Source organism: Callithrix jacchus, chromosome 10 (assembly GCF_049354715.1).
Source record: "Callithrix jacchus isolate 240 chromosome 10, calJac240_pri, whole genome shotgun sequence".
NCBI lineage: Eukaryota > Metazoa > Chordata > Mammalia > Primates > Cebidae > Callithrix > Callithrix jacchus.
In genome coordinates this window covers 16856820-16882999 of record NC_133511.1, presented here as the reverse complement: position 1 = coordinate 16882999, position 26180 = coordinate 16856820, and the positions used below count along the sequence as shown (strand labels likewise).

Sequence of the window (26180 nt, the reverse complement as noted above, 5' to 3'; positions counted from 1 at the left end):
GGTGAGGCTCCGGCCGCGAGAGGAGAGGCCGCGGTGGCGCCGCGCCGCCCCCGACGGCGCCCTCTGGCGGCCAGAGCTGGTGCCGCCAGGGCACTGGGATGCTGCGGAAGACCCCTGAGATATATTCAGGTGGACTCTCCCCGAGCGCAGGGAAGAAGGGAAAGCCGACTGCCAGAAGGAAGGAGGCCTGGCGGGGCAGAAGCCCCTCTGGGAAGATTACGGGGACAGTCGGGGCCATGGCGGTCAAAGGGAGAAGAGCAACGAGGGGTTTTAGAGGTCGGAACCGAGATGCCCTTTAAAGAGGACGCCATGAAGGAGAAGAACCCTCTGAAGAGGGACCGTGTGGAAGATGCCTCGAGGACTCGGGGCGGCGGAGCCCGCGGGTTCAGCACCCCGCGCCCGCACGGCCTCTGCCCGCGGAGGCCGCCCGCGGGAGCCGGACTCCAGGCGCCGGTTGCTGGGGCCCGCGAGGTCGCCGGGCCGCAGGCGTCGCGCTGATTGGCTGCGCCGCGGGCGGAAGTGATGCTGCTGTCACTGCTCCTCAGGCTCCCGGGAAGCCGCGAGTTTCCGCAGGGAGGCGGCGGCAGCTGCGGCCGGGCCGGTGAGTTAGGAACTAGGTGTGGGCTGGACCTGGGGAGTCGGGGGGGCCCAGAAGTTGGGAGAGCCGGCGTCTGAGGATGAGGGAGCTGTTCAGAGGGTGCCTGAGGTCCTGGCGTGGGGGACCTCAGGGTCCAGGATTCCAGTATAGTGTGGGTGCTAATGAGGAGGCGGCACATTGCACGGAGCGATCGAAGTCGATGGAGGGAGAATCGGGAAACTGACCCGGTACCCACGCTGGCTTCTAGGAGCCGGGTGTAGAGCAGCGAGGGCAGTCGCTTGGGAGCAGGATCTTAGACTCCGGGCTGCCCATTCTCTTCTTCCTCTTCTTCCGTGTCAACTAAGAGCTGTAAAGAGAGGCCTAGCCATTGGCAGAGGTTGACATCTGCCTTCAGAAGGCATTTAAGGTTCCTTTCCCAGAAGCTTGGGGGATAAAAATGCTGCTCTGCCACTGGGAGAAAGGAGGAGGTCATGCTTCTTTTTCTTCCGGAAATCTGGTGGGAATCTACGGAGTCTGAAGGAGCTAGCCTAGAGGGGTCACTGTCTGGCTAACAAGGGCCTTTTTTGTTTGTTTACTTAGTAGACTGTGCAGACTGGGGAAGACGCTTAAATATCTTGGGAGAATTGAGGCTCCCGAGGGCAGGGAGGGATTGAGAGGAAATATGCCTGGAAACCTAAGAGAAAAAGAGAGGAAGAAATGTGGAATGAAGATTTTTAGAGGGAAATGAGAGGTGGCATACGTTCTCCTCTCGCTTTCCAGGAAGTCTTTCAGTAAAATTCCCATTTTCCTTGAATGCCTTGAGGTAGAGCAGCTTGGGTTTGTGTCTGAGTACTAAGCCCTGCCCCAGGGTGGACTCAGTGGAGAGCAAAGGCTTTTAAAGGAGCCTAGCCACCGCAGGTACACACACGTCCTGCCACCCCATTTGTCTGTCCCTGAGTTTCTAACTTGGTTCTTCTTTTCTCTGAGGCCTCCTAAGGCCAATTCCCTGGCTCTGCCAAACCTAGGCAATGGGAGTCCCAGTATGGAGCCCGAGTCCTCACCTTGAAGCCAGCCTCCTGAGCTCGGTACGGGGGTAGCTGCTTAGTGAGGTTCTCTCGTCACTCCTCTCCTGGTTGCCCGTTTGCCCTTGGTACCTGTTCTGTTTTGTTTGCACTTTTTGCCTTTCTTCCTGTTTCACCTCCCGATCCTGCATCCTCTTACTTTCCCTGGTATCTTTCTGAGATACACAAATCAGGAAGTTAGCTACCACCTGGACTTCTAGGACGTTATTACCTACTTTTTCAGGAGGCATTTTGGTAACAGTTTTTTGCTAGGCCTCTAGGGAAAAACAGGAAAAGAGGGTGGCATGATAGCACAGGAAGTAGGGTTTCTGGGTGTTATACTTATTTGGCCTCACCATACCAGTTCTGTGCCAGTCTGTGACCTATTTTAGATCTTTGGAAATGACGAGTAATCAAGTTTCTTTGGTCCCTGGTCCGAGAGTTTATCTAACTTCTGGTCATTGCACTGGGATTGGTAGGACATTATTTCTTTGTTCTTGGGTTCCACAGGTCTGTAGACTTTGCTGAGTTAACACTGCCCACAGAGAAAGTGATGCCTTTTCTCCATTTGCACAACATGAGTGTGACGTGGTTAGCCAGACCAGGAGCTCAACCTCATGTAGCGTCCAGGTGGGCACGGGGCCCTGTTATGGGGAGTTAGCCTTGAGGACAGCTGGACTGAGGAGTGAGCTAGGGAAAGATTTATGTCCCTTCTAAAGGTGGGGATAAAGGGACTGTCTCTCCTAAAGCAGTCATGATGCAGCCAGTAGTCTGTGGGAGTGATGTGTGCTTTGAGTCCTATGGGTGGCAACAGGGGACAGGTGCAGTGCCTGTGAGCAACTGGACCTCCTGCTGGATGAACTGGGGTGGTGAGGATTGGCTGTCTTGCTGCGGGAGGCCGTCTGCTGGTGTTAGCGCTGGCCCACACTCTACTTGGGGGCTTATCCCAGTTGGTCCGGGATCAGTGTAAACAAACAGAGGGATCAAATGTTGAATAATTTAAAAGACACGGCTTGGGGACTTCCGGGGGAATGCATGGATGGCTCAGTATCTCCCTCTCAGATTCCTGTAGTTACCAGCTCTTCGATCTCTTCCACGTCCTTTTTCTTTGTCTGCAGTCCACTGCTCTGATGCCGAAGGGGAGGCAGAAAGTGCCACACTTGGATGCCCCCCTGGGCCTGCCCACCTGCCTTTGGCTGGAATTAGCCGGGCTCTTGTTACTGGTTCCCTGGGTCATGGGCCTGGCAGGGACAGGTGGGCCTCATGGCCATGGTCTAGGGGGGCCAAGCTGGGCTGTGCACCTGGAAAGCCTGGAAGGTGAGGGGGAAGAAGAGACTCTGGAGCAGCAGGCAGATGCCTTGGCTCGGGCAGCAGGGCTGGTGAATGCTGGACGCATCGGAGAGCTTCAGGGGCACTACCTCTTTGTCCAGCCTGCTGGGCACAGGCTGCTCCTGGAGATGGAGGCCATCCGGCAGCAGGTGGAGGCTGTGTTGGCTGGGCATGAAGCTGTGCGCTGGCACTCAGAGCAGAGGTTGCTAAGGCGGGCCAAGCGCAGCGTCCACTTCAATGACCCCAAGTACCCGCAGCAGTGGCACCTGGTGAGTCCAGCCCTGCAGTTTACAGTTTCAGGTGGGTGGGTTCCAGCCAGTTCTTCAGTGGGCTTTTGACTGTAGCACTCTACAGTCGCCTCCACCCTTTGCCTGAGGGACCATTTCCCATTTCTGTAGTGTTTCTCTTGGCTCTCCCTCCCCTCTACTGTCTTCTAGACATCTGTGCTCAGGGCATAGATGGTGCCCTGACTGCCTGGGCTCATGGTCCAGCTCTGCCACTTTCTAGTATGTGCATTTGGGCAAGCTGCTTAAGCTCTGTGCTTCAGTTTCCCCATCTATAAAGTGGAGATGGTAATAGTGCCTACCTCATAGAGTTGAGGTTAGGGTAAGTAAATGTGTACATGTGCAGCACTTAGAACAGTGCCCGACACATGGTAAACATTGACATAAGTGATATGATACTAACATTGGCATCAGAAGCGTGTCATCCAACCCTGAACCCTAGCCACCATTTTATCTCGAATCACCCGTGACTGATGGTGAGCTTTCCTGGACTCAGAGGCTGTGGCAGAGCTCTCACCTGCCCTCCTTGGCTCTGTTCCCACTGACTATAGGTCTGCAACCTCTGTCTGGCTCTTTGGTGGAGGCCAAGGGTGAAAAGGGGCTGCCAGCTACAACTTCATCTCCCTTTGGGCTGGGCTGTGTGTCACTGGATCCCCACCCTGTCTTACAGAATAACCGACGGATCCCAGGCAGGGACATCAATGTGACAGGTGTGTGGGAGCGCAATGTGACTGGGCGAGGGGTGACGGTGGTGGTAGTGGATGACGGAGTGGAACACACCATCCAGGACATTGCACCCAACTATGTGAGTGGCCCTAGCACGACTCCCCGCACCCCCACATCTTACCTCCTTCTTGATGTTGCCTCAGTCTTGTCCCCTTTTCTAGAGCTGTTTGGGCCAAACAAAAGAACCTGGGAGGTGGGATGGGGTTCATCCCCTTTTCCCCAGCCAGCATTCCCAACTGGCAGTCAAGGCAAGAGAGAGCAGTCCTGCTTCCTAGTCGCTTTCTGAGGAGTAAGGAATGGCCCCTGTAGGCAGCTTCCTTCTTGATGGAAACCCGGAAATCTACGTGCCTTCCTCTGTCTAAAGCATGGCCCCTGCTGAGCCCTACCTGCTTTTATTCCGGGTTTCCCAAGCTGTGGAGCAGTAGGCACATTCACATAAAGGGCAAGGGAAGTTTGCTGGGAGCTGTGGCACTTCTCAGTTTTGCCCCAGAGTCCTTTGCTCATATCTTTTAGCCAGTGTGCTTTGCAGATAGAAAGGCTTATTGCCCTGTCTTCAAGTCCCCATTTCCTTTCTCTCCCTGAACCCCAGGACCTGACCCCCCTAACCAGTGAATAATCACAGGTCACTCCCAAAATATTTCAGAGCCCTGAGGGTAGCTATGACCTCAACTCTAATGACCCTGACCCCATGCCTCACCCGGATGTGGAGAATGGCAATCACCATGGCACACGATGTGCAGGAGAGATCGCCGCTGTGCCCAACAACAGTTTCTGTGCTGTGGGCGTGGCCTACGGGAGCCGCATCGCAGGTAACTTGTGCCTCCAACCTAGCGTTGGTAGGCTGCTCCCGTGACTCCAGTCTTCATGTCCTGCACCCCTCCCTACTCTGAAATGCCTTTATCCCATAGCCCAGCTGACACACATAGCCTAGAGCAAGGGTAAGCTTATAATAGGTGTCTGTAGGACAAATCAGCTCATGGATTTTTCCGTGCAGTGGTGTTTCAAACGTGTTTTTCTATTTGTATTTCCATAATTTACAAAGTGCCTTTTTGTTAGTTCTTCCTCAATGATCCGATATGTCTATGGGGGCAACTCTTGCGTGTCCCAGCTCTCCAGCTCCCAGTCCCCCTGATGGTCATGGACTGCTCTCCATCTTGTCGGGAGAGATGAGCAGCCCTATTCCTCCCTGGAGGTGGTTCTGTGATTCCTTCACACTCAACCTCTGTCCATCAGGGGAGACAGTGAAGAGAACTAATGGTGAAGCCCTCACCATGACTCCTAGTAAGTGCTTAGGAATCTACAGACTGAATAGACTAACTGTATTCCTCTTACGCTCCAGCAGAGGGCAGTAGCCTTCTGTAAATGAGACTACAGGGGGTAGCTGGTAACCTCTCCAAGTCCCTTGTCTGAAAGTGCACTGCAGCCTGGGTGACAGAGCAAGACTCTGTCTCTGTATATATGTATATATTTTTGCTGAGGGGACAAATAATACATATAAAAATGCAAAATGGGCCGGGCAGGGTGGCTCACAACTGTAATCCCAGTAATTTGGGAGGCCAAGACAGGCAGATCACCTGAAGTCAGGAGTTTGAGACCAGCCTGGTCAACATGGTGAAACCCCGTCTCTCCTAAAAATACAGAAATTAGCCAGGCATGGTGGTGCACACCCACAATCCCAGCTACTCGGGAGGCTAAGATAGGAGAATTGCTTGAACCTGGGAGGCCGAGTTTGCAGTGAGCCAAGATCACTCTATCGCACTCCAGCCTAGGGGATAGAGTGAGACTCTGTCTCAAAAAAAAAGGAAAATGTACAAAAAGCATATAGAGAATAAGTCTCCCACATATGGCTCCCCACCTCCCAGTTCCCTGGCTAGGAGACCAGCATTAGTGAGGAGCTGCTATGGCCTTCGTTGCCTAGGTATCCGGGTACTGGATGGACCTCTCACAGACAGCATGGAGGCAGTGGCGTTCAACAAGCACTATCAGATCAATGACATCTACAGCTGCAGGTGAGGCAGAACTGCAGGTGAGAGGGCAAGAGGCTGGGGCATCTGGGACAAATCTGCCAACAAAAGCCCAACCAAGTGGGCTGACTCAGGCAGGCCAGAGCAGGGATCTCTTCATTGGAGTCAGCTAATGAGTCCATTGCCTTCATTTCTCTAGATCCCCAGTCATTGGGTTCTCAACCTTAAGCCCCTGTCACCCCAGTAATCAGGTTCCCACATGAGAAGCTCTGTTCTATCACATTTATTTGTTTTTCTAAGCTCTAAGGCCTCTGCAAGAAAGTTGGCTTTCCTCTCCAACCACAGGGCATGGCTGTGCTGGGCCGGACAAGAAGGAAGTGGGGTTGGGGGCCCCCATGGCATTGATGGCACCTGTTCCTCCCCCAACATACGTCCCTTAAATCTATGACATCATCCACCGGGTACACTTCCTGATAGACAGAATAGAGAACTCCTCAGCCTGAAAACCAGGAACTTCCACAGAAGTTCCTGGGCTCTCTGCCTTCAAGCCTATGAGTCAGGCCAGGCGCTGTGGCTCACACCTGTAATCCCAGCACTTTAGGAGGCTGAGGCCGGTGGATTGCTTGAGGTCAGGAGTTCAAGACCAGCCTGACCAACATGGTGAAACCCCATTTCTACTAAAAATACAAAAATTAGCTGGGCATGGTGGCAGGCGCATGTAATCCGAGCTACTTGGGAGGTTGAGGCAAGAGAATCACTTGAACCCAGGAGGAGGAGGTTGCAGTGAGCCGAGATCATGCCACTGCACCCCAGCCTAAGTGACAGAGTAAGACTTTGTCTCAAAAAAAAAAAAGCCTACAAGTCTCTGATCCCTAGGTCAGGAGATGAGTGACTCCTGTCCCTCTCTGCCACTATGGGCTATGGGAACATTGATAAGGAAAAGAAGAGCCTTAGCACACTTCTGTTTTCTACTTTGGAGAGGGGATGGACCTTTGAACCCTGTGCCTTTTAATTGTGGGAGTCTTTAAGTAGAACCCTTGGGAAGAGTTAAGAGCTGTAGGTCCGAGGGTAGCCAGCTAAGACTGGGAGGCCCTTGTTGGGTAGCCACAGCCTGGCTTGGCTGTTCCCTCTAGGTGTTTATTTCTCAACAGCTGGGGACCAGATGATGATGGGAAGACAGTGGATGGCCCCCATCAGCTTGGAAAGGTAACTGGCCTGCCCAAAGACTCTAGGAGACGGGACGCCCTCTTCATTCAGTCCTAGAGGAACTGCTGCAAGTTGACCTGTCTTCCCACTCCACCACCATGCACAGTCTCCTTTCAGGAAGAGTACACCTAACGTGGGGGCAGGAAGCATGGGGGACATTGGTTCCTAGAGAGGGAAATGGAACCGTGCTTTGAGACTGTTTCCCTTCCATCTCGTCCTCAGCTCCCATGCCTGGCCCCACCCTGTCCAGTAAGCGGAGTGCATCCATCAGTCATCGTTCAACTCACAGCTCCCCCACATCCTGTGTCCATCTTCCAATCTTTCCCCCCTGCTCAGTGCCCTTTGAACTCTTTTCCTTCTGTTTTTAGAAGGGATGGTGAGGGTGACTGATGTGGTAGGCGGAGGTCTGTCTATGAGTTCCTCAACTGATACCCTGATGTTTTGGCTCCTCAGGCTGCCTTGCAACATGGGGTGATTGCTGGTCGCCAGGGCTTTGGGAGTATCTTTGTGGTAGCCAGTGGCAATGGGGGCCAACACAACGACAACTGCAACTACGATGGCTACGCCAACTCTATCTACACAGTCACCATAGGTAGTCACTGGACGGTTCCATGCTCCTGCGTGTGCGTGTGTGTGTGTGTGTGTGTGTGTGTGACCGAATGGTGAGGGTGTCGCGGGTCTTGTCCCAGCTTCTGTGTGTCTAAATGTGTGAGCACAGTAATCTCTTTGGGCTCAGATAGGACCAGCCCCTGCTTGCAGAGGACTTTGGGACTTCCTTATATATCACCTTCAGGCCGTCATCCGGGGATCACCCAGCTGCCTCCACCCACCACAGCTGGTTAGGCCTCTGCTCTGGCCTCTTTCTGTGGGCCAGCTGCCACCTGCTGGAAGCCTCCCCTGACTCTCCACGGGCCTAAATTAAGTGCCCTTTTCCTGTGCTCCCAGTTATCACTTGCCACCCCAACTGCGTTTATTTACTTACCTGACTATAGGCTCCTTGAGACCAGGACTGTGGCCTTTTCCATATGACCCTGATGCCTGCACAGTGTGTGACCCACAGTAGATAGGTAATGAATGTTGAAAAAAGTGAACATGTGAATGAATAAGTGGGTATGAAGGTAGAAGGCTGCCAGTTGTACCCTGGAGCCTATTGAAAGAATGTTATTCGGGCACAGAATGCCGTCTACCACTTGAGAGTGCCTGTTCAGAAGACAATCGACTTGGGCTACTCAGATCATGTTTCAAACTCAGGACAGCCCCCCAGGATGATAACTGCAAGATAACTGACATTAGCAAGCCCCTGCCACAGGACCCTCTCTTCATCTCAGCTCTCATTTTCCTCCTCTGTCCCCAGGAGCTGTGGATGAGGAGGGACACATGCCTTTCTATGCAGAAGAATGTGCCTCCATGCTGGCAGTCACCTTCAGTGGTGGGGACAAGATGCTTCGGAGCATTGTGAGTGATTCCTGGGCCCTCCATGCCCTGCCCGTTTCCCACAAGACTCCAAGTCTTGGGCATCACAGAACTTCTCACCATTCCCTGCTTCCTTGTCCCAACACTCAGGCTCCTCTTCCCCCGCAGAGCTGGATCTCTTAAGGCATGCCATCCTTGGAGGAGCAGACCCGGGGACTCTGAATGAATCTTGGGAATGCTTTTATCTTAGAAATTTGGACTTAGGACAAATATACATATTGTTGTAAAAACTAAGTGTCACATGGGGCCAGATACAGTGGCTCACTCCTGTAATCCCAGCACTTTGGGAGGCCAAGGCAGGTGGATCACTTGAAGTCAGGAGTTTAAGACCAGCCTGGCCAACATGGTGAAACCCCATCTCTACTAAAAATAAAAAAGTTAGCCTGGTGTGATGGCGGTGTAGCTGTTATCCCAGCTACTTAGGAGGCTGAGGCAGGAGAATTGTTTGAAGCTGGGAGGCAGAGGTTACAGTGAGCCAAGATTGTGCCACTGCACTCCAGCCTGAGCTACAGAACAAGACTCCTTCTCAAAAAAAAAAGAAAGAAGGAAACTAAGTATCACATGTATTAAACAACTTTTTCACACTCAAGGAAATGCACAGACAACTTCTTTGAAATGTTTTCCTTTGGGCTGGGCGCGGTGGCTCCCACCTGTAATCCCAGCACTTTGAGAGGCCGAGGCGGGTGGTTCACGAGGTCAAGAGATTGAGATTATCCTGGTCAACATGGTGAAACCCCATCTCTACTAAAAATACAAAAAGAAAAATTAGCTGGGCATGGTGGCACGTGCCTGTAATCCCAGCTACTCAGGAGGCTGAGGCAGGAGAATTGCCTGAACCCAGGAGGCGGAGGTTGCAGTGAGCCGAGATCGCGCCATTGCACTCCAGCCTGGGTAACAAGAGCAAAAACTCTGTCTCAAAAAAAAAAAAGAAAGAAAGATGTCTTCCTTTGGCAAAATTTGGACTTTTGCTAATTTCTGTGGCCTTATGAAACCTCATAATTCCATTGCCCTTCAGCCCTTAGGTAAATACTGTGGGTTCTGGTCATGTGCATCCTCAGGAGTAAAGCTAGTCTGGTGGTGGTTTTTATGGCATGGGTGGGAAGAGGAGTTGGGGAATGTGTCATGTCAACACCAGAGAGAGCTCTTTCTCTGGAGCTATAATTGGAGCCATAGCAAATGAGAGTGGAGCAGGGGCACAGAGCTTCTCTAACCTGTAGAACCCATTTAAAGAATTCGGAGGCAATTGCCTGCACCCAGCTGGGCTTAGTGCCATCCCAGTAGATTTAAGCCAGGCCTCTAGACCATCATCCTAGAGCTCCCTGCGTGTCCCTGTTGCCATAGCCATGTAATGTGGGCATGGGAGGCTCTAGGCAGGAGCTGGGCTGGAGCCAAGTGGTGTCAGATTTCTACAGTGGCTGAGTCGGGAGGTCTCTCTGGGGCCATTGGGAATTAGGCTGCTTTGTCTTCCTGCTGGGTCAAATTTATTTTCCAAAACTGAAATTTTGTTGTGCCAATAAATGACTTCTGGTCAACACAATGTTCCAAGGCTCTGTGCCAGTTGACCCCTACTACCCCCTTCCCCCAGACCTAAGGAGAAGAGAAAAGGGAGTGGATAAAGTAGACAGGCAAGAGAGGCTGGGTTCTGTGCACAGAGGGCACCCACCGCAGGCCAGGCTGGGTTAGGAAGAACAGGAGCATACTACATTCTACCCTCTAGCAGTACTCTAGGGAACCCAGCTCACCTTGCCTAGGCTAGGGACCTAAGAAGGTTCTACAACATAATTTCTCTTCTTAACTCACCTCATCTTCTCACCCTCACCACCTTCTTCCATATGAACTGTAATTTGCCCAGAAATGAAAAGAGTGTTTAGCAGAGTTCCCATCTTTGGAATGTCTTTGCCATGGAAACTTCCTGTTGCCAGTTTCTAGTCAATGACCAGGGCAGCTGAGTGGAGCTGTCTTTCTGAGGGCAGAGACTGGGGGCATACGCTTCCCACCATTTGGCTCCCTGGGGAAATGAAGCTTCTCTGGACTTTTCAATGTCTGCCTGCGGCTCCTGCCGCTACAGGCAAGTTCATGGGCTTCACAGCTGCACTTCAGACTATCGCTGCTAGGCTGTTTCCTTAACAGGAAAAAAAAATCAATCCGCTCCCTTGCATAAACCAGGCTTCCCACTCTTCATTGAGACTACCGCTTGGAGAGTGTTTTTGCCTTTTTTTCTGGGACTGCACCATGTCTGGGTGAAAATTACATCTCCTGGCAGCTGCTATAACAGCTGGGAGGGGAGCAGTGAGTACAGTGGAGAAAGGGCAGCTCTTAGCAGGAGTCGGCAGCCTGGTATCTGACCCAGATGAGAAGTTTGGAAGAAAGAAATTTTCTGATCTTAGCACTGATACCATGGGCCAACGATCCAAGTGCCATAGAGTGGAGCAGATTTAGGCAGGGCCCTCCTCAGCTAAACCCTCAGGCTCCAAGGTTGACAAGAGCCCAAAAAGAGCTTGATGCCAGGCAGACATTGCCTCCCCCTGCCCCATTCTCACCCCCAACCTCAGAGCCACACGGAGAGAAGGGGGTTCAGGGCACCTGGCCCCGAGCAGTGAGGCAGCTTGTCCTGTTGAGAGCTGTAGAGCTGGGCAGGCAGGCCCTATAGACACTGAGTCCATGCAGGGCTTGGGGGTGGGCAAGGACTAGTCCTCTCTTGCTGGGAACACACTCCCTGTGTTCTCCCCAGCATCATTTCGGCCCCTGTCACGGAGCTGCCAAATTGGATTTCCTTGAATGGTGCCGTCACTGTTGTCCCAGCTCCAACTGGGCCCAGTAGCTCCTGTGGCCACTTCCTCTGTCTATCTTGGTTATGAGATTGGAGGGTTTGGAGTTGGGGGTTGGGGTAGAGAATTTAGGAACGGTAGCAAGAATATTAGGAGTAAAAATCAGGAGGCCCCGCATGGTGGCTCATGCCTGTAATTCCAGTACTTTGGGAGGCCAAGGCAGGAAGATCGCTTGAGGACAAGAGTTCAAGAACAGCCTGGGCAACATAGCAAGATGCTGTCTCTACGAAAAATAAAAATATTAGTGGGGTGCAGCGGTACACACCCGTAGTCCCAGCTACATGGGAAACTGAAGCAGGAGGATCGCTGGAACCCAGGATTTCAAGGCTACAGTGAACTATGATCTTACCACTGCACTCTAGCCCGGGTGACAAAGGGAGACCCTATCTCAAGAAAAAGAAAAAAAGTTGGGAAACCTTTATCTGCACTGGATGGGAGCCCTTTCCCATCTCTAACTCCTTTTCCCAACAGCCATACCCGTCAGAAGTAACTTTTATTATCCTTGTCTCTGTTCCCCAGACATTCTTCTAGGAGGCCAGGATTAGGGTTTCCTTTGCCTTTGCCAGTGGGGCCCTCTCTGGTCAAAGATTCAGCTCTGACAAAGGAAGGGTCCACCTGAGGGACTTGTTCTGACGACCCTCCCTGTCCCTTTCCCCCATAACTACTTTGAACTCAGTCTCTAGTTTCTTTTAAAAAAAATTAGTATTATTTGAGACAGAGTCTTACTCTGTCTTCAGGGTGGAGTGCAATGGCTCCATCTCGGCTCATTGTAACCTCCCACTCTCTGGTTCAAGTGATTCTCCTGCCTCAGCCTCCCGAGTAGCTGGGATTACAGGCATGCACAACCATGCCCAGCTAATTTTTGTATTTTTAGTAGAGACGGGGTTTCATCATGTTGGCCAGGATGGTCTCGGTCTCCTGATCTCATGACTGCCCGCCTCAGCCTCCCAAAGTGTTGGAATTACAGGTGTGAGCTATTTTTTATTTATTTATTTTTGAGACGGAGTTTCGCTCTTGTTACCCAGGCTGGAGTGCAATGGCACGATCTCGGCTCACTGCAACCTCCGCCTCCTGGGTTCAGGCAGTTCTCCTGCCTCAGCCTGCTGAGTAGCTCTGATTACAGGCACGCGCCACTGTGCCCAGCTAATTTTTTGTATTTTTAGTAGAGACAGGGTTTCACCATGTCGACCAGGATGGTCTCGATCTCTTGACCTCATGATCCACCCGCCTCAGCCTCCCAAAGTGCTGGGATTATAGGTGTGAGCCACTGCGCCCAGCCTATTTTTTTATTTTTTAAAGATGGGTTCTCTGTCACCTAGGCTGGAGTGCAGTGACACAGTCATAGCTCACTGTAACCTTGAACTCCTGTGCTCAAGCAATCCTCCCTGAGCCTCCCAAGTAGCTAGGACTATAGGTGCACACCACTGTTCCCAGCTTGAACTCAGTTTCTAACCCACTTCCTTCTCCCATTCCACTTCCAGGTGACAACTGACTGGGACCTTCAGAAGGGCACTGGCTGCACTGAGGGCCACACAGGGACCTCAGCTGCAGCGCCTCTGGCAGCTGGCATGATAGCCTTAATGCTGCAGGTGCGGCCCTGCCTCACGTGGCGTGATGTCCAGCACATCATTGTCTTCACAGCCACCCAGGTGAGATACCAGCAAGTGCCCTGGCCCAGGCTGCTCCAGAGTTCGGGTATCAGGTGGCTTTAGAGTCTAATGTCCCAAATGTTAGACACCAAGTCTCTTTCAGAGTCTCATATGTAAAGAGTAGGTGTGGGTACCCTACAAAGACCACAGACTTAAACTCATTTTATCTGCAAAGGATAGCTCTCGTTGTGCCTCGTGGCTCCCTCTCGAGAAGCAAGCCACTGGGGTGGTGACATCATGGGCTTTGACCTTTTGTCCCAGCTTCCCTTGGGGAATCCATTCCCAGTAGCCACAGTGGGAGAGCATGGACTGGATCAGCCAGCAGGGCAAGCAGGGGAAACCAGAGTTAGGTCGTTGAGACTACATTGGCAATGCAAGAGACTAACCAGGACCTCTGTCTTCTCAGTACGAGGATCACCATGCAGAGTGGATCACCAACGAGGCAGGCTTCAGCCATAGCCACCAGCATGGTTTCGGACTGCTCAACGCTTGGAGGCTTGTGAATGCAGCCAAGGTGAACAGGTGTTAGCAGGGCAGGGTACCCTGTGTGGAGTGACCCAGGGACAGGGCTGAATGCCTAAAATGTTGCCTGGGATATCATAGGTGCCTAGTAAATGTTCATTCAGTTCGTTTATTTAACCACTTCATCCTTCATCCCAGCTGATACCCATTTTACAAATGAGAAAGCAGGCCCAGTGCTGTCACTGAAGTTTCCAAACTGCTAATAGAGTAAATGAGACTTGAGTATAGGTGGGACTCAGGATGCTCTGGTTCCCCTCCTCCACCCGGGACACAGCCGTTTCTTCTGGTTCCATAACTGGGCTCTGTAAGGAACATTCCAGCGAGCAAGCAGGAGCCTAGGGCTGAAAGAAGGTGATAAGGAGTGGAAAAATAAAGTCAGCTAAACCTTCAAGATTATATTGACAAGGGTGTGTGTGAGAATGGGTGTGATCACTCTTGTTTGTTGATTTTTCATCCCCTCCTTTCCTTTCATAGATCTGGACATCTGTCCCTTACTTAGCATCCTACGTCAGTCCTGTGTTAAAAGAGAACAAGGCAATTCCGCAGTCCCCCCATTCCCTGGAGGTCCTGTGGAATGGTAAGTAATCAGCACAAAGGGGGTTAATCTTAGTCCTGAGGTTTGGGGCGGGGTGACAAGGAAGTTAAACTCGTCCTCCCTGCCAGATTCTACCCCCTTTCAGAGCTGAGCTCCAGCCAAACCTGTGGAGTTTTCTTTGACCATTTTAGGACATGTTACTGCTTCTGAGTTGGCTGCCCTGGCTGCTTAAACAAGACCTTTCTCCTGGGTTCCTAGGAGTGAAGAGGAGCAGAGAGCAACTGAGGAGGAAGGCGGGTGGGAAGCGTGGGATTGGGGCTTGAGGAGGTGAGGTGGGAGCAGCAGGCGAGAGCTCAGAGAAGCTCTGGTGACTTCCAAGCGAAGATCTTGCCAGAGGACTCTGGTCAGCCCTTTGGTGTCTGGATGAAGTAAAGGAGTTAGGCATTTCTTCTTTTGATCCTCAGATATTTCTAATAGAGTCAGATGCTGTCGGCTAGGGTGGACAGAGGATTTGTAGAAGTCTCCTGGGCTTCAGTGACCCATTCTCTTCTCCCACCTCCATGGTGCCCAGCATGAACCAGGATTGTCTGAAGAGGGTGTATCCTCCAAGCCAGCGACCTGGTTTTATGCTGAGCACAGACGTGGACACTCTTCCCAGAGGAAAGTGCAGCTGGATCAGGATGCTCGTGCTAGAGGATGCCCTGTTTACACATTTACAGTGTTTTCCCTACCCCCAGCTCCTTGGGGGATTCTTTTTCCTTGAGTCATTTTGACATGCAGAGTTATTCACTACTTTTTGCCAATGCTTAGTGCCCAGACCAGAACCGTCTCCACTTTTTCTGTCCTCCTAGAAAGTGATCAATCCAGAGCCATGGCAGGAGAAGGAATGGCGAGAGAAGGTTGCTTAGAAGGGAGGATGAGGGGGGTAGCTTCCCTCGGGTGGAGGTTTCACTGAGAAGAGCTGAGTAGTCTCTCTCCTAACCACGTCCAGCACTTGCCCAAATTTCCCTCAATGTGGAATGAAACCCCTGGGCTAGTCATTGCATTTCCCGTAAAAGGAATGTTATCTTGGAAAGGGCATAAAGCATTAGTCAAGTCAGAGAAGTTTAGAAACGTTTCCAGGAATGCAGTTCATTTGGAACCCCCTGGCTTTGCACTTGCATGTCTTAGAGATAGTGTGCCTTCAACTTTACCTTCCATCCAGGGCTATTTCCTATTGCATCTGTCAAATGAGGGCATTGACTTAAAAGAAAATAGTGTTCTCCGCAGCTTCGTCATCTTCTGCTTCCCACTGACCAGGGGACATTGCTGCAGAATGTCTACCCTAGGCATTGAGACATCTGGCAACTGCTTGCTTGTCACTAAAAAGTAAGAGAAAGAAAGATAAATTGTCTGGTGGAGAAGAGTGGGAGGTGGTCTAGTGGAGAAAGCAGGATTGAGAGAAGGGAGGGAAAGATTCAGGAAGGTTGGCTAATAGAGCCCTTTACCTGTTGGAAGGGCACCAAGCAAAAGTTTTACCAGAGTTTTTCCTACCCCCAGCTCCTTGGGGATTTGTTTTCCCTGAGTAATTTTGACGTGCAGTTATTCACTACTTTTTGCAAAGTACTGCTTTGTTGGCTTTTTAGAGCCAGTGAAGTTGTCGTCTCCAACATTTTCCTCTGAGCAGACAAAACAGAAGGGATAAGCTTGGGGGCTTGCTTGGAGGTTGAAGGAAATAAGTCCAGTTAAAATGAGAGTTGAGCTGAGTGCTATGGCTCATGCCTGTAATCTCAATACTTTGAGAGACTGAGGTGGGTGGATCACCTGAGGTCAGGAGTTCAAGATCAGTCTGACCAACATGGTGAAACCCTGTCTCTACTAAAAATACAAAATTAGCCAGATGCAGTGGCGGGAACCTCTAATCCCAGCTACTTGGGAGGCTGAGGCAGGAGAATCACTTGAACCTGGGAGGCGGAGGTTGCAGTGAGCCAAGATCACACCATTGCACTCCAGCCTGAGCAAGAAGAGTGAAATTCCATGTAAAAAAAAAAGTCCCAGGCAGTCAAGGAAGCCCTTCTACAGCCAAGTTATGGTTGTTTTCTACCAGGACCTGGTTGATTCAGTGTCTGGGGGCTGGGAAGTGAACTTTTTATAAAGCAGAGGGGGCTGAACTTCCCTAAGATAGAGGAGAAGGCGAAATACCTCTCAGACTCTAGAATAGCATTGTCCCAAATAATTTTCTGCAATGATGGAACTGTTCTATGTCCATGCTGCTCAGTTCAGTGGTCACTTGCCATCTGAGTCTATTGAACTTTGACAGCATGACCAGTTGGCCGGACATGGTGGCTCACACCTGTAATCCCAACACTTTGGGAAGCTGAGGCAGGAGCATTGCTTCTGCTCATGAATCCAACACCAGCCTGAACAACATAGTGAGACCCTATCTCTACAAAAAATAAAATTAGTCAGGTGTGTTGGTTCATGTTTCCTGGGAGGCTGAAGCGAGAAGATTGCTTGAGCCCAGGATACCAAGGCTGCGGTGAGCCATGGTTGCACTGCTGCACCCCATCTGGCTGACAGACTGAGACTTTGTCTCAATAATAATAATAGGCTGGATGACAGCAAGACTCCATCTCACATATAAGAATAAGGCTATTATGACTAAGAAGCTAAATTGTATTTTATTATAATTCATTTTAATTTAGATAGCCATGCGTGGCCAAGGGCTACCATATTGAGAAATGCTGCTGAAGAGCTAGAAAGGGCCAGGCATGGTGACTCACACCTGTAATCCCAGCACTTTGGGAGGCCGAGGCGGGTGGATTACCTGAGGTCAGGAGTTTGAGACCAACCTGGCTAACATGGTGAAACCCCGTTGCTACTAAAAATACAAAAATTAGCTGGGCATGGTGGTGGGTGCCTGTAATCCTAGCTACTTGGGAGGCTGAGGCAGGGAGAATCACTTGAACCCAGGAGGTAGAGGTTGCAGTGAGCCAAGATTGCACCACTGCACTCCAGCCTGGGTGACAGAGCAAGATTTTGTCTAAAAAAAAAAAAAAAAAAGAGCAAGACAGATTTTTATTTCTCCCCACTGACAGGAGGTTATGAGGGTCTGAAATCTCTGCCTGAGGTTAGGAGGGAGAGTGGGGCTCTGGAGGAGTATGTTATCCACAAGAGAATCTGTGATTAGAAGGTTCCTGAATACCCACTTGCACCTCTCCTTTGTTGTTTGCAGTCTTGAGGATACTGGCTAAGCCTTTGCCTATGCAGTGAGCCCTGTTCTTCCCCTCTCCAGGTCTTCCCTCTTTAACCCAACATTTGACTCTGCTGATTCTTGCCTCCAAATGCAAGTCCCTGCCACCTCCACCCAGGAAACTTTGCAAATGAATGAACTGAAGCAATTTCTCACCTTTGTCACACACTCCCTCTGCCACTGAAGACTTGCTTTCTTAATCATAGTGCCCCTTTCCTTACCAATTCAGGGGCTGGTTCAGAGTTCATCCTTTTTAACCTTCTTGTTGCTCTGACCCTATTAATGAGGCCTTTGTTGCAACCTCTGTCCTCCTCTAGCTTCTGTGGCCTCCTTTGCTCCGTAGTCCTCCTCTGCCCTCTCTACCTGGGGAACTTGTTTCGTGCTCCTGAACTGTGAGTGTCTTCTAAGGCTTGTTTCCTGACTTCTTCCTCACTCTGCATCTTCTTCCTCAACCGTGAAGCTACATTTATGACCTTAGCTACCATCTCTCTGCAAATGAGTCCTCCACCTAAATCTCTTATTCTGATCCTCCACCAGTGGAAAGGATTGAGAGTAGAGCATAGCTTCCACAAGATTATGGGCAAATAGAGCCCTGGCATCTTCTGGGACAGAGAGAGACTGTTGAAAAACATCCCAATTTACCAAAAGCCAAATAATAAGATACTTTGTATGTGCCAAGCTTTGTTCTAAGTATTAGCTCATTTAATTCTGGTAGAGTGAGTTCTAGTGTAGTCATTCACCCTGCCACCCAAGTCCCCATCCACACCAAGAAGTAAATGGATGTAGCATGCCACTGTGTACACTGCGAATACAGACAGGCACTCCTTTTGGGATTCTTTTCATTTTCGGATTCTATTCTGTTCCGTAACATGTCATTTCTCTTCTGTAAGGCCCTTCTCTGCCACATCAACACTCTTCTCCAACTATGCCTTAAATATTTTCTGTCATCTTTCTATTCCTAAACCATGGTGTGCTGTTGATATTCCACCAGTACATTACACTCAACACGTACAGAATTTTAGATTTCACTATCACCTCTCAAAAGCTGGCTTGCTTTCTAAGATTTTCCCATTTCCGTCAGTGCCATCACTATTCCCTAGGACCCAAACTTGAAACTCAAGAGTTTTCCATCCCTCTATGTCCCTGGCCTCTCCCCAAGGCTGGTGATGGCCTGGCCTTCCCTTATCCAAGCAAGAGTTAGGAAGTTTCTCTCCAGAGCCAGGGGCCCCAGCTATAGCACAAAGTGGGAGGCAAAGACTCTACTTAGAAGACCCTTCCGCCCAAGCCAGTGGCTTACATCTTGAGGCACAGGCAGCCAGATGAGAGGAGTCCTTTCTGGAGAAATGGAATGGCTCCTCATGAAAAGATTTAGAGACACTGATATTTGGGGCTCCTCCAGTGAAACAGCCAGATCCTGGTCCACTTAACTTTAGGGAACCCTGCCAGGTGAAAGGCTTCTCCTACATACCATTCAACTTCCAACTAGCTTTTGAAGATAATAGGTATCACTTGCCATTAGTAAAAAAAATCCTCTGAATGCCTCCAGAATTCCGAGGAAAATTATCTTCAATCAATAAAGCTACACCCCACCTAACTAATAATCACATGGGAAGGTGGACTAAGGATATTTTCAGACACTCAGGCTCTTGTGCATGCTCCACTTGTCTGAAAACTACTAGAAGATGTACTCCTCTACAGTGAAGGCTAAACCAAGAGAAGAAAAGGAAAGAAAGCAAAGGAAGAAAGGGAGAGAAGAAGGGAAGGGAGAAGAGGAAGAGGAAATGAAAGCCTGGGAGATTAACGAAAGGTCCCAGCCCAACAGCAGTGCAGCAGATAGGGATGGGGCAGAGGCTCCAGAGAGAATCTCCAGGGGCAAATGGCATTGAGGGAGCCCCGACCTATTTTTTCATTTAAAAAGTAGTATTCAGAGAAGTTAGATGGTTCTTTTGTGAATTTTGGAAAGAATTAGTGATAGGGACATGAATTTAGGTAAACCGAAAAACAGGGTAATTATTAACTCCAGAAGGAAAAACAACGCCTTGTTCAGGAGCCTTAACATGATCATTGTACACACTTGGCTAAATTAAATCTAATATTTATAAGGTCATTGTAAGGTAAACTAAATACTGATCTAAGTAAAAATTGTAATGTAGGCCAGGCACAGTGGCTCATGTCTGTAATCCCAGCACTTTGGGTGACTGAGGCGGGCCAGCCTCACTTGAGGTGAGGTCAAGAGTTCGAGACCAGCCTGGCAAACATGGTGAAACATTGTCTCTACTAAAAATACAAAAGTTAGTTGGATGTGGTGGTACATGCCTGAAATCTCAGTTACTCAGGAGGCTGAGGCAGGAGAATCTCTTGAATCCAGGAGGCGGAGGTTGCAGTGAGCTGAGATTGTGCCACTGCACTCCAGCCTGGTGACAAAGCAAGACTCTGTCTAAAACAAAAAACAAACAAACAAAAAAAACTGTGATTATTTATTTTGTGAATGTGGTGGGGAAGATAATTGGGGAGAAGGCATGGACATGGGCATGATTTGTTCAGTTCTCATCTGCCGTAATCAAAAGTCAATACGTAATGTCTCAAATGGATAAGCCATGAAATATCCAAACACACTTACTGTTTAGAAACGTGAAAGTAGATCCCAGAAGAAAACAATTTAAAACAATAAAAAATGTTTGCTTCTGGGGAAGAGATAGCAAAAGTGGTAAGGAATGGGATAGGGAATTGTTTTTTCCTTATGAGCACTTTAGAGGCAACTTATAAGCACCTGTAGCTGGGACCACAGGTGCTCACTACTATACCCAGCTAATTTTTTTATTTTTTGTAGAGGCGATGTCTCCCAGGCTGAAGCAGTCCTCCTGCCTCAGTCTCCCAAAGTGCTGGGATTACAGGAGTGAGCCACTATGCCTGGCCTGGCATAAATTAATGGAATAAAGGGTGCTTTAAAAAGAATTGTTCTCATTGCAACCTAATTTCTGTTTTTTTGCTGTTGTTGTTTTTTTGTTTTTTTGAGACAGAGTCTCACTCTGTCCCCCAGGCTGGAGTCCGTGACCCGATCTCGGCTCACTACAACCTCCACCTCCTGGGTTCAAGTGAGTCTTCTGCCTTAGCCTCCCAAATAGCTGGAGCTACAGGCGTGCACTACCAGGTCCGGCTGATTTTTGTATTTTTAGTAGACACAGGGTTTTCACCATACTGGCCAGGCTGGTCTCGAACTCCTGACCTCATGATCCGCCCGCCTCGGCCTCCCAAAGTGCTGGTATTACAGGCATGAGCCACCTGGCCCGGCAACCTAATTTCTTAATAGTCCCCAGTGACTCTTCCACTTCAGTAGTTTTCGTTTGTTTGTTTGTTTTAGTAATTGTAGATTTTACAGGAGTTTGCAAAGAAATGTACAAGGGAAGTCCTATGCACCCTTCTCCCAATCCCAATCTTAACGTTTCACACAATTAGAATATAATATCAAAACCAAGAAATTGATGTTGGTACAATCCATGGAACTTGTTCAGAGTTCACCAGATATACATGCTTTCAATAGTTGTGTGTGTGAGTGTGTGTGTGAGTGTGTATATGTGTGAGTGTGAGTGTGTGTATGTGTGTGTGAGAGTGTGTATGTATGTGTGTGAGTGTGTGTATGTGTGTGTGAGTGTGTATGTGTGAGTGTGAGTGTGTGTATGTGTGTGTGAGAGTGTGTATGTATGTGTGTGAGTGTGTGTATGTGTGTGTGAGTGTGTGTATGTGTGTGAGTGTGTGTGTGTGTGTATCACATGTAGCCTTGCATAACTACCACCACAACTAAGATCTGGAACCTTTCCATTATCATAAGACTCCTTTGTGTTACCTCATTGTGGCCACACCCATCCCTTTCCCTGTCCCTGGCCCCTGGCACCCATTATCTGTTATCCATCTCTGCAAGTATGTTATTTCAACAAACATCATATAAATGGAATTGTGCACTACGCATCCTTTTTCTTTTCTTTTCTTTTTTTTCTTTGAGACAGAGTCTTATTTTGTCACCCAGGCTGGAGTGCAGTGGCGTGAGCATGGCTCACTGCAACCTCCACCTCCCAGGCTCAAGCATCCTCCTACCTCACCCTCCCAGGATGCTGGGACCACAGCTGCACGCCACCATGCCTGGCTATATGCTTCTTTTGAGATTGTTTTTTTCATTCACATAATTTCCTTGAAGTTTATCCACCAGCATTTAAAAAAAAGTTGTGTATTGTCTTGAGTGAGATCTATGCATTTTCACTCATCTTTGTTCATGCCTTTTCCACTGCCTAGAATGCCCTCTACCGACTCTCTCTGCCAATCTGTATTCATTTCCTTCACTGTGTCTCACTGCTGTTTGTCTAAACCCATCTGACTTATTTCTCTTCCTTTATCAATTATGTATATTTCTCATACCATATCATTTTCCACTTGCAGGTAAAAGACAGGGACCCTGCCCATCTTATCTTTATATTCCCAGCATCTAGTACAGTGCCTGAAATGTGGGAGGTATCCAGTAAATAATTTTTTGGATGAATGAATGATTGAAGTTGCTCTACTGGGTTCTTATATTGTGTCTTGGGTATGTGTTGTCTTCCCAACTAGACTCTAAACTAGATTGTGAACTTGAAAGCAGCAACTCCATTCCATTTGCTAGTATAGGAGAGGTCCCAGTTACGGTTGCCGTAGATGTTTGTTTGTGGCTTCAGTGAGCGTGTGTCTTTGTGTACATGAGGGTGAAGTGAGGGCATGTTTGTGGGCTGGTTTCCCAGCTGCCCAGCCTGACTTTCCACAGTCAGCAGGACAGACCTGGAGATGTCGGGACTGAAGACCCTGGAGCATGTGGCAGTGACAGTCTCCATCACTCACCCACGGCGAGGCAGCTTGGAACTGAAGCTGTTCTGCCCCAGCGGCATGATGTCCCTCATTGGCACCCCCCGCAGCATGGACTCGTACGTACACCCGTCCAAGGCCTGAGCTCTCTAGAGCTTCAGCCAGGGCCTTTCCAAGGAAAAGAAACGGGAGAAGTGGATCCTGGCCCTATCCTAAACTACTGTGGCACTGGCTATCTCCGGCAGCTGGAAGCCTTTCGTCACATGCCTTCTTCAAGTGTGAGGCCCTGCACTTCACATACGTGTTCTCTAATCCTTATAAGAACCCCATAGATTAGACTTTGTAACTTCCTTTTACAAATGAGGAAACTGGCTGGGCGTGGTGGCTCACACCTATAATCCCAGCACTTTAGGAGGCCAAGGCAGGAGAATCCCTTGAAGCCAGGAGTTCAAGACCAGCATGAGCAACAAAGTGAGACCCTGTCTCTATAAAGAAAAAATGTAAAGCTTAGCCGAGTATGCTGGTACATGCCTGTAGTCCCAGCTGCTCAGGAGACTGAAGTGGGAGCATCACTTGAGCCCAGGAAGTCAAGGCTGCAGTGAGTTGTGATCATGCCACTGCACTCCAGCTTGGGTAACAGAGCCTCTGTCTCCAATAAAAAAAAAATGAGGAAACAAATCATGGAGCTAGTAAGTGCCCAAGAGAATAAGAATAAATCTAGATCTGTGGGACTCCAAGCCTGTGCGCTCCATGCTTGCTTTTTTCCACCACACCATGTTGACACAAGTTCCTCCTTCAGTGAGACCCCAGGGGCAAGGGGCACCTGAGAACCCCTTGTGGCACCCTTCCTAGTTGTTTCCATGGCTACTACAGTAAGAAAGTGTTGCTGGGGGAAGGTCAGCTCCCTGACCCACACCTTCCACGTTTCTGCTGTCTTCTTTACCCAGGGATCCTAACGGCTTCAATGACTGGACCTTCTCCACTGTGCGATGCTGGGGGGAGAGAGCCCGGGGGACCTACAGGCTTGTTGTCAGGGATGTCGGTGAGCCTCCTGCCCTTGTGCCATGCCCTCCCTTTCCTGCTTGTTATCTGGTCCCTCTGCATCTCAGAGTCCCCACAGAAAGTTTCCCGTGTGCCATATATAGCGTTGCCATTGGACCAAGAGGGTTGATGCCAAGAAGTGTGCCTCATCCATAAAATGGGCATTGCTATCTGAAACTGTTTGTTTATACTACCTCTTGTATTCCTTGGCGGAGTGACCGATCCATTTTTCCTCAGGATAGCAACAAAAATTCCTTGTTGAAACCACATTTCAAGTCCTTTCACATATAACCATCCTTCGGCCAGCCCTGGTAGGCAGGTAAGGGCAGGACTCATTTTCACCGTTTTTTTTTAAAACTGGCCCAGAGGTTTGAGGTGATTTGTGGAAGGTCATCACATCAGTGAAGACTACAATATCCATGAATTTTGAATATCTTTAGTATCAGCATATAGACTAGAAATTGAATTCAACCCTCCCAACCTCCAGTCAAGTTTGGTATTTACTAGACCAGTGGTTTTAAAAGCTTTCTTTAATTTGGTAGAAAGACTTTTTTTTTTCCAAGCAGAATCTCAGCTGAACCCCCAAATTATGGGAGAGAAAAGCAAGATTCTGCTCTGGAATGCAGCCTTTCAACCCTTTCCATCCCTAAGGGTACCCAGTCAGGCCCTTCTGCAGAACCCAGGGTCAGTGGGACACAGTGAGGCAGCTCTTAGAGCAGACCATGTGGCCTGAGCCCCTTTGGGTGGCAGGGAGGGCAGGGCCTCTGCTGTTTGGCATGGCTGACAGAGGGGTGTGGCTCACGAGCTGCCCCTTGCTGCCCTAGGGGATGAGTCATTCCAGGTCGGCATCCTCCGGCAATGGCAGCTGACCCTATATGGCTCTGTGTGGAGTCCAGTAGACATCAGGGACAGACAAAGGTGGGTATAGCCGCATGTGTCAGAGGGAAGGCCACTCACGGGAAGGGCCGCCCAGGGAGCCCGTCTCCCTCTGAACCCCAGCTGTGCTTCCCAGCTCCAGCCTCAAGCTGGTAGATGGAGCCACGGTCTGGGAACCCACAGTCTGGGCCTCTCCTTTTTGCTGCGGGGCTTCCCTGTCTTCAGCTGTAAGGTGGGAAGATGGGTGCGGGCAAATGGTATAGGAACCATGGTCAGTGGGGCATCCTCACTCCGTTTCTTCTCCGCAGGCTGTTAGAAAGTGCCATGAGTGGAAAATACCTGCACGATGACTTTGTCCTGCCCTGCCCACCTGGGCTGAAAATTCCTGAGGAAGATGGTTACACCATCACCCCCAACACCCTCAAGGTACTAGGGCCAAGACTCAAGCTGCAGGTAGACAGGACTGTCCTGTGTGGGGATGGAGTTCGTAGTGTGCCTCTCAGGGTGGCCTGGGGCTGAAGGACAGGGAAGACCTGGGTCACAGCAGTGGTTTCATAACATTGCTCCTACCCTGCTAGCCTAACTCTTACAGGATAGGCCTTGTCAGGGGAGGGGGTGAAAAGGACAGTCCCTAGAAGGAAAAGGACTTTCTGAGCTCATTGTCCTGGGCTGAGAAAGGCTATAGGCCTCGGGAAACAGTGCCTCATGTAGGTGCTTGCCTCGGCCCCAGACCCTGGTGCTGGTAGGCTGTTTCACCGTCTTCTGGACCATTTACTACATGCTGGAAGTATATTTGAGCCAGAGGAATGTGGCTTCCAACCAAACTTGTAGGAGTGGACCCTGCCACTGGCCCCATCGAAGCCGGAAAGCCAAGGAAGAAGGGACAGAGCTGGAATCAGTGCCACTTTGCAGCAGCAAGGATCCAGACGAAGTAGAAACAGAGAGCAGGGGCCCTCCCACCACTTCTGACCTCCTTGCCCCAGACCTGCTGGAGCAAGGGGACTGGAGCCTATCCCAGAATAAGGGCGCCTTGGACTGCCCTCCTCAGCACCTAGACCTACTGCACGGGAAGAAGGAGCAGATCTGCTGACCTCAGGGCCTGACAGTGTGGGACAGGCTCTTTCCCAAAACTAGGGAGCTCTGGGGAGACCTGATGCTTACATCTGGACTCTGAGGCCTAAACAGCATCCTGTGACTCCACTCAGAGGGCGAGGGCCTTCTTAAGATACAAATAGCAGAGGAGTGGTGCCAGAGAAGTCTGGTGAGAGCCATAGGGTCTTCCTGCAGCCAAACGGGAGCTTTTGGGAATGTCTTGGACAGAGGATTGGCGCCCCCTTTGGGTAGGCCTCCATCTTCATCTCTCTTGGGCAAGCCAGTTGTCTAGGTCCCCCATGCATGGGGGCCCCCCACCCACACGAGTTGAGGAGGTACCTGCCATAGCCAGGAGCACATCTCCATGGAAACATGACTGGGGTCACTTGGGAAGAGGACTTTGGGATAGAGGCTGGGAAGAGCCCCTGGACATGCCTGTCCTGAAAGTGGCCACCTCCGTTATCCATTCCCAAGATGCCTGATCAGAAGCCAACCTTGAATGAACCCCTGGCTCTTTCACCACCGCACCCCCTCCCCGCCCCACGATCGGTCCGATGCTGCTGGCACAGCTGGGATACACACAGCTCCCCGGGCCTGAGCTGCTTCTCTAGGGAATCCTGCAGCAGGACTGCAGAGCAGGTGGCAGACGTGCGTGTCAGAGAAGTCAGCCTTGGGAGCCACTGCCACTTCGGTCCTGCCACCACCCTGTCTTCCTCTGCAAGTGCTCAGGGAAATGGCCTTCCCGCCAGAGGCCAGCTATCTGCCTGACAGGCTGTGACTCTTCTCTCAATCTTGGCCTTCTCCCCTCTTCTGAGCTAGTTGGTTGATTTGAATTTTTTTTAATGCTTAAGATTTGTTTTTCTCTTTTCACAGCAACATTTTCTTGAATTTTTTTCTGCACAGCTTTTCCAAAATAAAAACCTTCCAAACAATTCTGCCACTCTCGAGCTCTCCTTTC

General features: G+C 50.1%; 1 protein-coding gene across 3 annotated transcripts; it reads left to right on the top strand.

Moving 5' to 3' along the window:
- The first annotated feature begins 543 nt into the window (after positions 1 to 543).
- PCSK7 (proprotein convertase subtilisin/kexin type 7) lies at positions 544 to 26154 on the top strand. 3 transcript variants are annotated; one of them, XR_013523069.1, is made up of 18 exons: positions 544 to 601; positions 2149 to 2268; positions 2757 to 3236; positions 3922 to 4056; positions 4621 to 4786; positions 5896 to 5986; positions 7093 to 7147; positions 7601 to 7739; positions 8502 to 8602; positions 12930 to 13097; positions 13504 to 13611; positions 14094 to 14196; positions 22176 to 22332; positions 23161 to 23255; positions 23492 to 23573; positions 24079 to 24172; positions 24439 to 24556; positions 24861 to 26154. XR_013523069.1 is itself a non-coding variant. In XM_002754452.7 (17 exons), exons 3-17 carry the CDS (start codon positions 2769 to 2771, stop codon positions 25218 to 25220), a joined length of 2358 nt encoding a protein of 785 aa, XP_002754498.4. In that variant the 5' UTR covers positions 544 to 601; positions 2149 to 2268; positions 2757 to 2768; the 3' UTR covers positions 25221 to 26154. The 3 variants fall into 3 exon arrangements, 1 of the variants encoding a protein (XP_002754498.4); XM_002754452.7 differs by lacking the exon at positions 23492 to 23573; XR_004731035.3 differs by lacking the exons at positions 23492 to 23573; positions 24079 to 24172.
- The last annotated feature ends 26 nt before the right edge of the window (positions 26155 to 26180 follow it).

Coding starts and splice junctions, on each gene's coding strand:
- PCSK7 (XM_002754452.7), top strand. CDS start 2,769: ATGCCGAAGGGGAGGCAGAAAGTGCCACACTTGGATGCCCCCCTGGGC. Junction 3,237..3,921: donor ACCCGCAGCAGTGGCACCTG/GTGAGTCCAGCC, acceptor CCTGTCTTACAG/AATAACCGACGGATCCCAGG. Junction 22,333..23,160: donor ACCCCCCGCAGCATGGACTC/GTACGTACACCC, acceptor TTCTTTACCCAG/GGATCCTAACGGCTTCAATG.